Raw genomic sequence first — 16,724 nt, 5'->3', positions numbered from 1 at the left:
ACTGCTGTCAGTGTGAAAATGGGAGTCACCTGGAACGGAAGCCGCCGAGGCCCAGAAAGATGTAACTGAGTGGAAAATGCACTACGTCACGAGCGAACAGCGAGTCAAAACAAGTAAAAGAAAGATTACTCCAGGTCGCATTTATTGGCAGTTTAAAAACATTTATTTGACTTCTACTCCACATTCAGCCAGTCACAAGCAGTCTTAGCTATTCAAAGGCAGCTGAATCTTTATGGTGCTGAGAGAAATCAGTTTATTACAACAGTATACATTAAAATACTGTGTACACGCTTCCATAAATGTGGACTTTTGATTTAATAACCAATGAAGAAGCATTTCTGTGTTGCACAAGGAAGGATATGCCAACCAGGAACATGGAAAAACCAAAATAAGTGTCAGTGACTTCCTCTCAGGACAAAAAACACACACACTCACACACACTTTGAACACGTTCTTGGGGGTTCTTGAAGTCTTCTTGAAATTGATGCATTCTCATAACCTGTGCTGTGTATCTTGTTTCAGAGGATATACTTGAAGAAGCACAGTAGTAGCATATTTTATGGATGTATTCAAACATGCCATGTTTTTCTTGTCTCTTGATTTAATAGTACATGCCATCATGTGAGCTTGCTAACAATGGCTTGGTTCAGAGAGTTCAGCTGATTTGTCCATTTGTCTAAAGCTGTGTAGCGAGCCCCTCCTCTTTTCTGGTAGTCCAGTTCTAGTAGCTGGTTGACCTGATCGATCCGTCCGTGGATTGTGCTGTAACACAATATTAAGAGTTAATAAACTTCACAATGAATGTTTTTTTTGCACTGCCTATGCTTTGATGGGAGTCACACACACACCTTTAACAGTTCACTGCATGACTTGAACAATTAAAAAAACACAAAAAGAACAGGTTACAGTAATCTACTGTTTGTTTGTTGTTTGCCTTCTTCTAAATCATGCAGTAGTTGCCAGTAACTCAGCACAGGCTTGGATGTGAACATATAACGTAACTATTACTGTCAAGTCATACCGCCTGATTCCCTCACAGGTCAAATGATGCAAACTATGAGGAACTACAAGGAATGATTACAGGAAGAGAGCTGGTTTTTTCCATTAGACTTCTCAGCACACGAGGATACTTACTTATCCAAAATGCACTGCACCAGCAAGCTCTCCACATCGCACACATCGATGTTCAGCTCCTGGAACACGAGTAAAAAAGAAGATATGTGGCCCAACATTAGTGAAAATGTGATCTAAAAAAAGGACGCACAACAACAACACACTAACAGGCGTATCATCCACACAATGTCACAATAGGGGAATGCCCATGGCTCTGCAAGAAATTGCAGCCAAGGAGGAATTATATACAAATAGAGGACATTTTTCCATCACATGCATTTACCTTAGAAATGAAAGGGATGTGTATTCTTGTGTATGGTTTGATGAGTTTGATAAGTACTTGAGTTCTAATGTTCCTCAGGAGCTCTGCAATGAAATAATACACATAATCAGCCACGCTTCTCCATTACATGTGCACCAAAGTCACGTTCACCACTCACCTTCTATGTGCTCTCTAATGAAGGGGTCGTCCATTATGTTACTGTGATTTGTTTTTAAGATTTTCTCAAATTCAGTGATGTCATTGTTCTGGTAGGCGCTGAAAGGGAAAACAGCCGCTGTTATTCTACTGTTACACATCGTATCTTCACAGCCCACACAAAAGCTCCTATACCGATAGCTGTCAGTCACATTTTAAAATATTACAGTGTTATGTAAACACTATTCTTGTGACACTTCCTGGTGTAGTTTCTTGTTTATGTTATAAAGATTTGAATATGTGCCAGGAACCTCAGCAGTTTGCGATGGTCCCTGTGGTTTTTGTAAACACAGAGCCAGAAGGGTGTAAATAAGGAAGCAGAAGACCAGTGAATGTTCAGGAAAGACAAAAGCCATGCTCTATGATTTACAAAAATACTGTGAAATGTGCACTAATGTTGACAAGAATGTGTTTTGGTAGTTAGTATACATGACATTAAAACCATTAGTCTTGTGACTGTATCAAACTTACCTTACTAAATTTGTCATTGCTAGGATTTCTGGGTCATTTTTGTAAGGTTTGGCCTTTAGAAAAAAAAATACGAGAAGTTAACACTTAAAAACACTTCCATCCAATCATTGTGCTTATATATTTGAGCTGTGCTTTATCAAAAAATTCAACCTGAACAAACCAGCTTGTCTGTGCATTGTTATCTCTTGCTTCATTTTTAGAGATACAGTTATTATGAGCAAACATTCAAACCAATAACAATGATTTCTTACCTCTTGAGAATCAAAGGGGTTTATTCCTGACTTCATCAGCATGTTTGCTAAGACCAGGTACTTCAGGCATGTTGTTCTTCTTGGGCTTCCAGACTCGTCATAGTTTTTAAAGGCCTCAAAGAAGTCTGTGTGAGCTTTCTCAAACTCACCCTCTCTCAGATGCATCTTACCACCACACTCTGGAGCAAACAGCACAAGTTATTCAACCACAGATGTAACACACATACTGTACACATGAATAAGAGTTACTCTGATTAAGTCTTACCTCTGATAACTCCCATTATGAGCGGGTGAGGAATGGCAGATTTAATATGAAGTGACTGCTCATACAAGGCTTTCAATTTCTTGTTGTTTTTCTGCGCTGTGTACATCTGGATCTCCAGAGCATAGATCTCCAGCAGCTGCGTACCTTTCTTCAGGTCATCCTCCCCGTCATCTGTCTATAAATGTACGAAAAGACAGCTTACCGGTACTGATACTCCATTCATTGGCAATCATTTACAAGTTGTCTGGTAGCCATGATGTATCTGCAACTTATTTACTATAGCTAATAAAACAGTAATATAAAGTATGGATTAACCAAAACAACTACCTGACATGACTGGTGAAGTTGCCTGAGGATCTTTTGCAGTTTCCCATACTCTTCTCTCTCCAGGTACAGCTTTCCCAACTGCAATACATTTGAATAAGCACAATTTGGGTTAATTGGTTGAAAAGAATACAACAGTTAAAATTCTCTGGTAAAGTAAGTAAAATTCTTACATACCTTTGTGTTCGTTTTAAACCACAATCTGTCATTTTTTGCATCTTTCAAAGCTTCAAGGGTGGTCTCATAAAACTCCTGTAGCAAGTCCATCTAGTGACAGAGAGGTGGATATAAAAAAAGAGGAGCTTTAAACACCTGACGCAAGTTTCAAGAACATGCATTTCATATGGTCTGTTCATACCTGTTTAGAGGTAGAGATATAGTCCAGAATGGAGTTAATGGACTTCTCTGAATAGTTCCTGGTGACAGCACTTCTGATGTATGTAAGGAGCTGTTTGTATCTGTTCATCATTTCTGGAAAGTTGGTCTGCAAGATTGAGAAAAACAGAAAACACTCCTGAAAAAATCCTATATTGTGGAATATAAATCCAATATTGTGGAATACTTGCAAACAATTTTAAAGATGCGTAGCACATACCAGTTTGAAGTTGATTTTGATCATCTGTTTAAGTGCTTTGAACCCCCATTCACCCTTCTCTCCTTCTAGTTCCAATACCTAAAAACAACCAGAGCGACCGTAAATACCTTAGAAGCAACTGAGGTAAATAAAAAGAACACTAGTCAGTGGGATGTTTTTATGGAGTATGGACTCCACCTTCTGGAAACTGCTGAGTGCTGCTTTGGGATCATCCTCCTTCAAGGCTTTGGAGTTGTAGTACTGGTTCTCCAGGTCCACGTTTGGCTCCGAGTTGCTGTCCTCTGAGTATTCCTAGGTTTAAGCATATCAGCATGTCCAGGTTAAAAATCTGAAAATCCCACACAAACCCTAAACTTACACGTTAACTGAAAACTCCCTCAGCAAGCTAGCGCTAAGCTAAGCCCCAATATTATTCTGCAAATACAAGCTATGGGCTAACGTACAGTTTGCTAACGGTCGCTAAAGACATGCTAACTAGTCAGGTTGTTTGCTTTTCCGTGACTGCAGTTTAAATCCAGTGACACCCGACAGTATATACACGCTAAGCTATATATCCGATGTGTTCAATGTTTCTTAATGTTAGTCAACCCAACAGCGAAAACCAACAACCGTTAGCCAGCTAAGGGGCTAACGTTATTCACCCGCTGTCAACTTGATGTTAGCTGACATGCTACCTAAACAGCTAACACAAGCTAGCATGTACTGTCGGCATTCTACTCCATTCAGCGGAGAAAAAGGATGAAATTTACAACAAAGCTAAGTCATTCCGTGTGTAAATACCAGGTCGTAATCCTCTTCATCGTCGCACATAAAATCGTCCTCCATATCAGACATTTTGATGGTGTTCCTTGTTCTTATTCGGAGACAGACAGTAGCCCCGGCCTGTGCTGTGTTTTGCAGCGACGATGTGGTGGCGGTGAGTCGGGGCGGCGAGGAGCAGGAACGTATTTCCGCCTATAGATGGCGGTGTTGGATCGCGTCTGATGCAGGGATAACGTTGCAGTAAAGGTAGCAGCTGCAGACCTCTGTATACTGTTACACAAGATATAGATAAAAGTTTATTTTTTTAACAATGTAATGGACTTTTATTACATATACAAATACAAATAAATATACATTTTATATAAATAAAAGTTAAATACCATAGCATAGATATGTAGCTATACAAGTATAGAAAAAGAAATCTTAAACACAGCTCTAAGCTGTCAGAATTAGCCTGTGTTAGCCCAGGATAAGATTCATGTTTCTAAACATCTCATCTTTATGAAGTTAAATGCTGATATATTTGAAGGAAAATGACATTTTGCATGAAAACATTGCAAAGTACAGTAAAGAAACATAAATTTAAAACGGTACAAGTACTCCAACATTGTATTTATAAACAGTACTTGACAAAATGTACTTTGTTCACTTCCACCACTGTGAATATCCCATAAACTCAAGTTAGCTCCGTAAATCAGGTTCTTGTCAACTGTATTTCGTGACTCCCCGACAGGCTTGCCTGCCACACAGAGAGACCATTGGCAGCATCACATCTCTCTCTCTCTGCCTCACTGGCCTCACTGTGACGGGTTATTCCACGCTCAGCCCTGTGAAGGATTTTATTACTGGTTCCTGTCCCAAAAAAGATTTACGCAATCAGCTTGTGTGTCATCAGGTTATGTGTCATAAGTTTATTTCAAAAACACTGATGAGTGCGGGTGAAAAACTCAAGTCCATCATCCTGTGCAGTCAGTTTGGCCATAATATTTACAATATCCAGGCATGAATCACTGACACCAACACATGAGGCAAGAGCGTATTCACAGACTGACTTATAGCTTTAAAAGCAATAAGGCTGCCTGGAGTAGTATTACTTGTGTGTGTGTGAGTGTGAAGTGTGTGTGTACAAATGTGTCATAGATGGTGTACTTTTCACAACCATATTATTTGTCATGTTCACAGACAGAGTTATTGCATTTTTTTTACATAATATCCAACTGAAGCTGTCCACCTGTTTTACTATATACTCCCATTACTCTGCGTGTGTATGAGTGGCCTAATACTATCTGTTGCATGCATTCCCGCAGCAGTGGTGTGTGTCTGTCAACATTTCATTAATTGCACTGGGTTAGCATCAACACAAAGGCTTCACAAATAAGCAGTGCTTCACTGCAATGCCAGAAAAGCTGTGGGTTGCAGACAAAACACACATGGATGCTAATAACACCCTGATTTGTCATCACTACACCCACATAGCCTCCTCAAATTATATGGCATGAGGCAGCAGCTTCACATACCTGAAAAACACCATTATGGCCACAGGCTTGACTGAATAATAGGGAAATGCTGTAGTTTTTAAAAGAAGCAAAGAAGGACCCTCCTGGCTCAGGCACCAACATGGTGCCAAAAAGTTTTATTTATCCGACTGAGTCATGGTGTGATAAACACAAGTTCATTATGTTTAACCCTGCCATGTAAACCTACTAACCTTATTTAGAGTTCCAAATGTGCGGTATTAAACCTTATAAACACCTCTGAGCAGCCTTTTCTTCTTTCAAATAATTGTTGATGATTTATTTGATGAAATTAGTGCCTTGATATTATTCCCTTGGCGTCGATGTATACACTGGGTTTTATAAGCCGTTTAATTTTTGGTTGCCAAAAACTATTTTATGCCAAGCCGAATAACCTAAATAGAGTTAATAGAATCTCGTTCGTGACAGTTCAATAAACATGAGACTGAGCGTGGCATCTGACAAGCAAAACCCCCTCTGTCCCTCTCCCAGCAGGCTGCCTGTATACACACAAACGGCTCCCTTTAACTCTTTAACTGCTCACGTAAAGGCGCTAACCCTCTCCAGCCTGCTGCGAACTTCCTTTTCCAGTTGCAGACAAAATTATCAGCTCTCTCATGAAAATGTCCTTTTTCCCCCAAAATATTTTCCACATTCTGTTTAATACAGCAACAAAATAACATACCCAAACATACTTTATTTAGAAAGTTTACATCATTTTACAAGAAACAAATATATTTACCAAAAATGAGGCGGTCAAAATTAATTGATGCTAACAGCCAGTTGTGTATCCTTTTTGTTTGATGCAGCCTGATGTTGTTTGCAAGAAGTTTAAGGCATGTCTCGCTGAGGAATCCTGGCTCATTCTTCTTTGGTGAATCTCTCAAACTCCTTCAGATTTGATGGTCTTCTGGCATAGACTCTGATCTTCCACTCCACAGATTCCAATCAGGCTAATCAATATCATTCACTGTGCTTTATTTTGACAAGGTTCATTTGGTCTTCACCTTTTTAACTTTAAGAGTATCCCTTTGAATCAGACCAGTGTGTTTGTGTTTTTTACCTTGACTCTACATGTTTCGACTGCTTCCTGCAGTCTTCCTCAGAAGTTACGTGATGTTACCGGTGACGTGTCTGCCAGCTGATTTTATGCAGGTTGTGGCGCCATTCTCCCACTACTCCAGGTAGTAGGGGAACAGCGCCACCTGTAGTCTGGCTTCTTCAGCACTGTGTCCCAGGTGTGGGACAGCAGTCTGGTCTCCTCAGAAACATGTAGAGTCAAGGTAAAAAACACAAAAACACTGGTCTGATTGAAAGGGAATACTCTTATAGTATTCACTGTGCTTTGCTAGAAGACACGTATGCTTCAGGTCACTGTTATACTGGAATAACAAATGATAACCTAATGATAACCTAAGCCCAGTTTTGCTGTTGTCACCTTTTATTCAATATATTTTTTTTTCATTTTCTTATACTTTAATAATCCAAGAAGGGAAATTGCTGCCAGCAAGTAGCGCCACACATCAGTGAGTGCACTGGAGGCAATGCAGGTAAAATGCCTTGCCCAAGGACACACAACAATGACTAGGGAGGAATTGGGATTGAACCACCAACCTTCTGGTTATTGGACAACCCTGCTCTACTGAGCCACTGCTTCCCCCAATTTATTCAGATTCCTTTTTATGATTCATTCCGTCTCAGACACACTGAAGCATCTCCACAGCATTAGTACACTGCCACTACCGTGTGTGACTGTGGAAAGCATCTTCTTTGTGTTACACCTCTTCTTTGTTCCTCCAAGGCAGCATCTCTGTGACCAGAGACCTCTAGCTTTGTTCAGTATGTGTAATCTGTCTCCAGGTTGTCTCTAGCATACTTCAGTCTGGTTTGGAGGTGTCTTCTGCAGCAGTGAAGTTGTGGCAGTCTCTAGAGACTGTCCTCTCTGACTAGGTTAAATCATTCACTCGTGTCTTAGCAGTTGTTCTAGGCTGTTTAGACACATCTCTCACTAGATTTCTTAACCCAGCCTTCCACATGTTTCTTTATACCTCTGCCAGTCTTGTTCTGCACTGTTGGACTATTTGAAGGTATTGATAATACCCCTCACATTAGTTCTTGGCACTTGGAAGCACTTTGGTTCACATGTATCTCCTTCTTCTGCTTTGTAGGCATTAAAAAACCTTTTTCTCAAATCAAGTACTCACTCAGTTTAAGCACAGGCTACATGCTATCATTGTTTAATAGTGATTTGTACGATGGCTAAACAAAGAGAACAGTTGTAATATTGACCCCGGTATTTATTAGTGTGTGTAAAAAAAAAATCTGTGCAAATTGAGGCAATTAAGGCTTTCCCAAGGGAACCAGTATGGTAAAAAAAATGTTATGTTAAAATCACCAACTGTAGATCATTACTCATAGATTAACACAAATGCACACACAGTCACACCCCAAGAACCTGCACGGTGTTGCCAGTCTTGTGCGGCCTGCCCTCAGGCCCTCATGGCTGCTCTCACTTCTCAACTTGTGCAAGATGCGTGACTAGCCAGTTTGTTTTTGTCTTTCTCTTTTTTTTCTTTGTTGCTGTTTTCATTTTTACAAGGTATGTAGAAGCGTGTCTCAATTTTATGCAACAAACTCCATCATGTGGGGGGCTGTTATTTCAGATGAAATCCAACTGCTAAGAGCTGTAACAGTTGCTGCAGCCAAGTCCACACGCACCCCTACTGCATCACACGCTAACACACTGTGGTATGTGTGTGGTATGTGCTTTGAGTGGGGTATGTGGGTTGGAGTTTGAGGAATATCTGGTGGATATTATACATGTATAAAGGTTAGAAAAATAATATCCAGTAAACACTTTAGGGTAAGCTCATGACATGATATAGTAATCATGCCAATCCAGAGAGATCAGGGGAACTGGGCTCGGTTGAGCAATTCAAAGACTAGCTTGACAGGCATTGTTATTAAAAAAAAAATCTTTAAAACACACACACACGCAAAATTATATCTGTGCAGTTGAACTACTTATTAAAACATAACAATGTGTCACTCATATCTGTGGTGTATTTCTGAAATGATCCTGCACAAAGGATGCTAAACAGAGTTTATTGTTTTTTTCATAACTGCAAACATGTCACAAAGTCCAGCCAGCTAAAGCTTCCCCTGCAGCACAGAGCAGCAGAATATCCCACCCATGCTCCCTGATGTGACTTCCCCCTGACAATGGGATGGCAGGCTAACAGTTGTAAGCTGCCCTCTTTTATTATTCTCTGTTGCAGATGAAAAATAAAAACAGATGTGGCTTTAAAAGCCAGTCCAGCTTCTAGGCCAGGTCCAGGATGTTGAGTGCAGGGTGGGATTCATCTTGAATGCCCTGTGCCTTCTCCCCCTACACTGCTCCTTCCTATGCCACTCTCCCCCTTTTTTTTTTTTTGGTTTAGACAATCAGTCCCGGAGATGTAGTATATTTAGATACCCTTACATATTTCAAATACCAAGGCTGTGGCTATAGGAATGTTGGTCTCTACATTCATGCCAAACAACAGGACCACATTCAGCATACGTCTGACAGAGGAAGTGTGACCCTTTAGATGCTTTTATTAACGTTTGACAGTGCAGGCCAGATGCTGGTTTACATAGAGCAACTCTGCAACAATGGACTTACCTTATGTTGTCAAGGTATTGACCTGTCAGCGTACGCAGGGATTTATGCCCTTGTAGCTGACAGCAAAGCACAGAGGAGCCACGGCTGGGAAAGTGCTTGTCAGAAATGGTGTAATAAAACCTCCACTTCTCCTGCTGAAAGGCTCACATGTGTCTTCCATATATTGTATATATAGAAATACCATAGCTATTTCTGGAAGCTGTTCTTCTTGGTCTCTCTTCTCTGAATGCAAATTACACTCTATACTTACGAGACTGATTTACAGTCTATTGTTTGTTGTCTCTCTGGTTTGCAGCAGAGATGACAGCAGGCCTGGAAGGACTGACATTGAATGTGCAATAATTCCTCTTTGCTAGAAAAAAAACTAAATTAATAACCTTACAAACTCTCCTACAGAAAAGGTCCAATATTTGCTTTGTAGTGTCTGTTTTGTCAGTTTGAGTACAGCACTGATTGCAGCTGGCTGGCTTTAATGCACCACGTGTTGCAGTTAATCGTTTGACATAATTTAGACATTTAGAGTTCTGCAGTAATGTGGATATAACAACATTCTATCTGCACTATATTTAAATAAAAATCAAAAAGTAATTGCTTGTCTGTGATTCACTTAAGCAGGATTTCTGTTATTTCTGTAGTTCTTTAAAAGGCAAATCAATATAAAACGGAATGTTTTGTTTTGTTTGTGCATAACTTTCTGGATACTGAACTTGTTAAAGGTAGGGTAGGAGATTTTGAAAACTCAGTGAGAGTCAGTCAGATTTTGAAAGTAAACACATGCCCCTTTCTTTTGGAGCTCACCGCGAAGCCACGCCTCCAATCACATGGGCGCGCATTACCTGAAGACGAGCTGCGGTTTGTGACTTCGGCCATCATGCATGTACCTCTCTGGTGGACGCAGAGCAGGAAGAGAGTGACAACCAGCCAATACTCTGTGCAGGGTCCACCCGGAGGATTGGCTGATGTTTTTAGCGTTTTATAGCTTCCACAGATGATTAATATTCTTCATTTTAAAGCGAAACTGCCGAACTAATTGGTTGCTATCGGATTGTAAATAGAAGGTACACTAATTTAACAAAAAGTGCATCAGAATGAAATCTCCTACCCGACCTTTAAGTTCATCAAACTGACAGCAGTAATCATCCACAACTATATGCTAATACCACACACAGGATGCTACAATAAGAGATTCCCCAGTCAGGTCATTTAGTACCCTGATAGCAGAACAAATGATGGAGTTTGCATTTTGTTGTCCTCGCTGACACATGAAAGTCAGCTTGAGGGCATAACTTAAAATTCAGTTAATGAAAATATACGATCAGCTCAGTTTTTTATTCCTTCTGCTTTCTGCACCACTTGCTTCTTCCAGTGAGAGCAGAGGTCATGTTGCTGAACTCCAATGATCCTGGATCAGGGTTTGACTGAGTGTTGCAGCACACTGTGTCTGATCTGTTGTCACCCCAGCAGGCTCTTAATGTCCACAGCTAAAAGTCTATGTGAGAATCTCCTGGATCAGATAAAAGCCCTCACATTCATCCATTAGGATCTGTTTTGTTTATTTCTCTACTTGGAGGTCTACTACTGAGGAGGCATGTGAGACTTTTCCACAGTCAAGTCACAAATAGTAACTTTCCATTCCATGGAAGCAGGATGCTTGCTGAGAGATAACTTTGATGTATCTTATCTCCGCGTGAGTGCCCTCATTATTAAAAGGCAGCAAATTACAGTTCTAGGAAAGAGGATAGGGCATTTATCTTGATCATAGGGTGGATTTATGACCACTCATTGGCTCTAACCTTATCTACGTTTTGATGGCGTGTGTCTGACTGCACACATGTTAGCTGTGCATGCAATGTGTTGATGTAAGTTGTGTCTGGCCCTGTTGCACAACGTCCCCAGAGACTGGATGATCCACTGTGATCTTCCACTTCCCACACTTGATGAAATCGCTGCTCATCTAAGATAAAGAGCTGCAGCAGAGGTGACACAGCAAGCTGTCAACACTTGTGCGACTGCTGTTAGCGAAGCAGTTATTGCAGAAGTTATTCCAATCGTCACAGATTACCATAAAACAGAGACATTTAACAAGAAGCATGATCAAGACCATATTTGTTTTTCCCCATGTGCAGACAGGGCATGCATAAACTACCACAAATGATGGTGTGATTAACAACATTTACACAGGGACAAATAGCAGATCAGCAATCAGTGCTTTTCTTCCTCAAGGCGTGCTGAACCTGAGATTAGGCTGAAGAACAGAGAAATGCCTGTTGGAGCAAGACTGCTGCTAAAGCTGGGACCAGGGCCTGGGGTGGGGTGGGGTTTAGGCTGGGGCGAGTGTTTAAGATACTGCAGCACTGCATCAGATGACACTTTGCGTGCAGACGTTTTTATGAACTCAGCCCCATTTGCCAAAATATTTCATATTTATGAGCACAGGATTCGTGCTAAGTATAATAAAACAATTGTTATTACACACATCACAATCTATTACTGATTTAGATGAGACATATGGCTCAGGTTTAGCCATGACTGCAGTAAAGGCTGGCAGCCAGCCAATGCTTCTATGTGATTTTTAGATCCTTGAGCTTGTAAAGAGGAACTGGCTAAACTTTCCCCTCTGGAGTACAGACATAATGCATAACATACAACATAATAGTGTAAATCTATATCATTCACAGTGTTGTCTACATGTAAACTGTCTATGTTATGTTGAAGTCTGCTAACCACATATTTACACAGAAGCAACAGGCTATAGCGTAGTGGGCCTATGTTCTCCAAATACCATGGAGCTGACCAAACCTGTGAGGTTTCAGACTGATAAAGATAAATATATTGCCTTTTCTGTGATTACATTTATTTTTTTGGTCTGTCGTCACCCACAGAATGAAGGGGTCGAGAACCTCTGCAGAGAAACCTAATATAGAAATCCAGAGTTTTACAATCTGTAAAGAGTTAGGAGGCAGCGGAGAAGAGGGTTTACAAATGGTTCTGGGCACATTTCCCACAAAGGCGGGAATTCCATCCTACTTTACCAATCTGGAGATGTTTACCTACAAAATGTGGAAGCATGATGCAGTGTCTATGTGTCAATGTCGGCGTGTGTGTTTGTGTATGTGTGTGTGTGGTCAAAGGAGACCCTCGGCTCTCGTGACTCTGGCTGGGGATAGGAGCAGGGGGGTGGGGAAGATACTATCAGGCCCTGATTTCTGTGGTTATGATGACATCCAGATAATAGCGTACACACACAAACACACACGCACGCACGCACGCACGCACGCACGCACGCACGCACGCACGCACGCACGCACACACACACACACACACACACACACACACACACACACACACACACACACACACACACACACACACACACAGAGAGACACATGCACAAGCATCTCTTCTGCTGTAAGTGCACCATCTCTGGCCTCTCACACACGCACACACAAAAACTAAGATACACACACACCAGAGCTTGAAAATTACCGCTTAGCATGCAAGCGTTGAGCAGATGGGTTGCCTAATGACTGTTGTGTACAGTGCAGAGGGAGTGTGCAGCTTTCCCATTACACGTCCCCCTTACAACCCAAAGCGCAGGTCTGGCTTTCATTTACTTTATGTCTTAACTGGCACTAGCATGACACATGCAAGTTGCAGGTGGTCAGACAATGAAGGAAAAGAATGAAAACATATTGGAGTCTTCTCTGCACTTGCTTTCTGTGTGGTGGGGGTGGGGGGGGGGGGGGGGTAGTCACCACTTGTCAAATGCAGTGTGATGTTTTTACATTTATGGCATTGAATCCAATTATATAACCTCATCTACTTGTTTCCTTCGTTTTTATATCTGTTTTGTTGTTTAATGCACCATAACGTGATGAAAGTCTATTACTGTCAGAGTGTCTATAAAACAACAATCCTCTTAGTGAAGCGGGCTTTTAAATGACATCAGTGTGTTAGCGTGAGAGTCGGAGGTAGACTGCTGAGGATCCGTCATGATTGCTGTCAAAGGATGATTACTTAAAGATGATCTCATGTAATGATCTAATATTTTAAAAAGATATCTCTCTACTCTCTATCATTAAAAGGGGGATAATTTAGCTCTTAAAATCAACCTGGGCTTCTTTCCTCCTCCTCTGGGAAAACTTTGATTGTATCAGGAGGATTTCCAGAGAATACAATCAATTGAAATTGGAAACATTTTGAAATTGTTATCCGTTATTAGAGCTAATGAAAAGAGACAACACAGCATTAACCAGAATTGTACTGTATGATTTTGGGCTATTCTTAGGCTAATCTAGCATGCAAGGCTTAAACCTCTATTGTTTATTTACAAAAATGAATTCCGTGTTTAAATTCACCTTTTGTGCCTGTTATAGAGAAATGATTTTCAGTGTAATGATGTCAGTCTGATACAAAATTACAGTCAGGTCTGTGCCCTATAGAACATTCAACTTCCTTTCTGAGACCAGCTGATAATCTGCAGGTGCTTATAATGGGAAACGTATCCCTCTGTATTCATTTTCTTTTGTTTTTAATAACAGCCACTATTATACTAAACAGAAATTTCCACTACATCCATATTTTCCACTATATAAAGTGATCAGCTGACTGCTAAAATCACTGTGACACCATCAGACCTGCTTTACAGATACAGTCACACACAAAAAAAACACATTTATGGAGTCAAGCCGTCACATCAAAGCAGCACAGATCAGGTCACACTCACAGACGTACACACACCTATCTGCTGTTTGAAAGGCTTCAGTCAGCAGCTCGCTCAGAGCTGCAGAGAGAGGGGATTGATGTTGTGTTCATGTGCGTGACCCGTCTTTATGCATGTTCAGTGAATGCATGTGAAAGAGACAATGGCTGGTGGGGCCCTGTCTATACCTACTCTGCTGTTGCATGCAAACAGCAGTGTGTCAGACAACCATGAAGGAAACTTCAGATGGACGAACGGCGGGTCTGAATTACATCACTCGGTGAGGATGCCTTTGTTTCTGTGAAACCAAACACATCCACATGAATGACATGGCAAGCTGGCTGTAATTGAGATGTCAGTGCAGGAAGGCGTGCTGAACTTCTGTTAGTCTCAATTTCTCCCCTTCTCGCACGATATCTCATCCATGATACCTCCCTTCTCCCTTCTCCTCTGTCCCCCCCTCCATTTTCATCCTCATCATTCTGTCTCTCTGAGAGGCACAGCACAGTGATATCCTATACAGTCTGCACTTTTGACCAAGTGTCCTGGATAATGGTTTTCAGATTCTTCAAGGTGGCCTGAAACTGTGCCAGAGCTGAAAATGGAAAGCAAACACAAGCCCACCACCCTCTGTTCCTACTTAGCTCCAATGTAAGCTGATTATTCAGGTTTTTAGAAGATTCTGTCATGCTTTTTCATGTGAGACTCCCATTCCTCAATGACTGCACAGACAGAGTGAGAGTTTTTTTTTTTAAACAGCAAGTCCTTTATGTAACGCAGTCAGCTATTGAAGGATCAGTCATGTCAGAGGGGGCATATTCAAAAAACGTGTTAACATGGATCCTCGACATGTGTTAGACCCGGCAACTTGTCTGCGGATCAATACGCACAGTGTCAACAATCTCTCATGCAGTATTCCGGCTGCTGTTAAAGCTCCCTTCGCTTCCCACATGGCCTTGGTGTGTGATTCCTCCTGACCGCAGAACTATGTTTACTCTTCCAGCCTTCACTTTTTTAAACTCATACAATTGCTGTGGTTTTTGATCTTCCCAAGACTTGTCTAGCAATCCACAATTACTCCACGGTGTTACTACTGCACAACTGCAAAAGTGAAATTAAATATTATAATAGGAGGTTCATATCTTTCATTGCTTGGGAATTTGTTGTGTAAACTGCCAACGACTCAATCAGATCAGTGACACATTACCCCTGTGAGGTCCTGCTGGACACGCAATCAGCAGACAGCTGTGGCTGTTTTCTAACAAATCATACAGAAGCGTGAATGTCTGGTCAAAGCATGGGATCTCAGCAAATCAAGCAAAACTACAACACAGTAGAAATATTCCTATTCAATGACTCGAGGTATTAATTGTTTTTTACAGTAATGACATGAAAACTGCACAAGTCATCTGGAGAATACCAAGGCATTTGCAAACCAGCCCCCTTTCACTTGGACCAGGGGGTATGAACCCGAACTACATCCACTCGCTCCTCTCAACGTGGAGAAGCAGTGACTGTACTCCAAGCTCCGCCTGGCCACAATGTATCACCTTGTATCTGTCATCTTGTTCTTTTGGTCACTACCCACAGTTGACAATAGGTTCGAGTAGTGATGTAGGCTAAACAGTACATTAACAGCCTTCCCTTCCAGCTCAGCTTTCTCTTCATCACAACAGACCAGAGCAGAGCCTGCATCGCTGCAGATCCCGTAACCAATTCACCTGTCAATCTTCTGCTCCATTCCTCCCTCCCCTTGTGACAAAACTCCTCCATTCAAGTCAACTCCTTCACAACCCAGAGAGGGCATTCCAGTGCAGAGATCAGACCCTGAGGCAACCAAACCAGACCCATTCCACATCTTGGCTGTGCTTCAAAATTCTGTCCAAAGAAATTATGAACAGGATCGGTGACAAGGGGCAGTCCTGACCGAGTCCAACCTCCACATCCATCATCTTTTTAATACATAATGTATAATAATGGCATGTTAATCTAAAATAATTTCTGTTTCTCTTCTTATTTTGTTATAGCAGGTGGTGCTAACAAAACACGGCAAACCAGTCGTCAAACCAGTCGAAAGTGAGAAACAAGACAGGGTCTGCTAAAATAGTTTGAGTTAAAAACAGTAATTATTCTCCTAATGTTCTGCATATATTTTAATATATTTGTGAACTATCTGACCACACGATGGCCCTAACTAGATCAGCATGATTTCATAATAATTTAATGTAAGTTGTTGCATCGACTTTTGTTTGTTTGTTTAATTAACATCTTATGTGTTATAGCTCAGAGCTGAAACAGAAAGTAAATTAAGGGAAATAAACACACAGCACTTGGCATGAAATGAAACTGAGCAGATGTGTACCAGACATGTTGTGGTTCATGGTTAGCACCTTTACCACTAGGGGACTCCTGCACCACGATCATTTATTTTAAATAGTAAACCTTAAAGTAAAATTTTATGTACAATTTAACACACTGCACAACATGACTGAGCAGTCAGTTATATTTAAATTGACCAGTGAGTAGAGAGCTGAAAGCTCTGTAGATGATTCAATATAATTGGTTTAGTTTAAGAATTTAATGAT

At 41.0% G+C, this 16,724-nt stretch overlaps 1 protein-coding gene across 1 annotated transcript; it reads right to left on the bottom strand.

Moving 5' to 3' along the window:
* Positions 1–120: 120 nt before the first annotated feature.
* cops2 (COP9 signalosome subunit 2) lies at positions 121–4,434 on the bottom strand. Its single transcript, XM_028402212.1, has 13 exons — positions 4,278–4,434; positions 3,675–3,788; positions 3,498–3,575; positions 3,261–3,386; positions 3,080–3,169; positions 2,906–2,983; positions 2,579–2,753; positions 2,314–2,492; positions 2,063–2,115; positions 1,554–1,651; positions 1,397–1,479; positions 1,135–1,193; positions 121–762 (listed from the first exon to the last, which is right to left on the bottom strand). The coding sequence occupies exons 1-13, from the start codon at positions 4,329–4,331 to the stop codon at positions 618–620; spliced, it is 1,332 nt and encodes a 443-aa protein (XP_028258013.1). The 5' UTR covers positions 4,332–4,434; the 3' UTR covers positions 121–617.
* Positions 4,435–16,724: the final 12,290 nt, after the last annotated feature.

Source organism: Parambassis ranga, chromosome 3 (genome assembly GCF_900634625.1).
Source record: "Parambassis ranga chromosome 3, fParRan2.1, whole genome shotgun sequence".
Classification (NCBI taxonomy): domain Eukaryota; kingdom Metazoa; phylum Chordata; class Actinopteri; family Ambassidae; genus Parambassis; species Parambassis ranga.
Note: the sequence above shows the minus strand (reverse complement) of the source record. Positions and strands in the feature narration are given on the sequence as shown.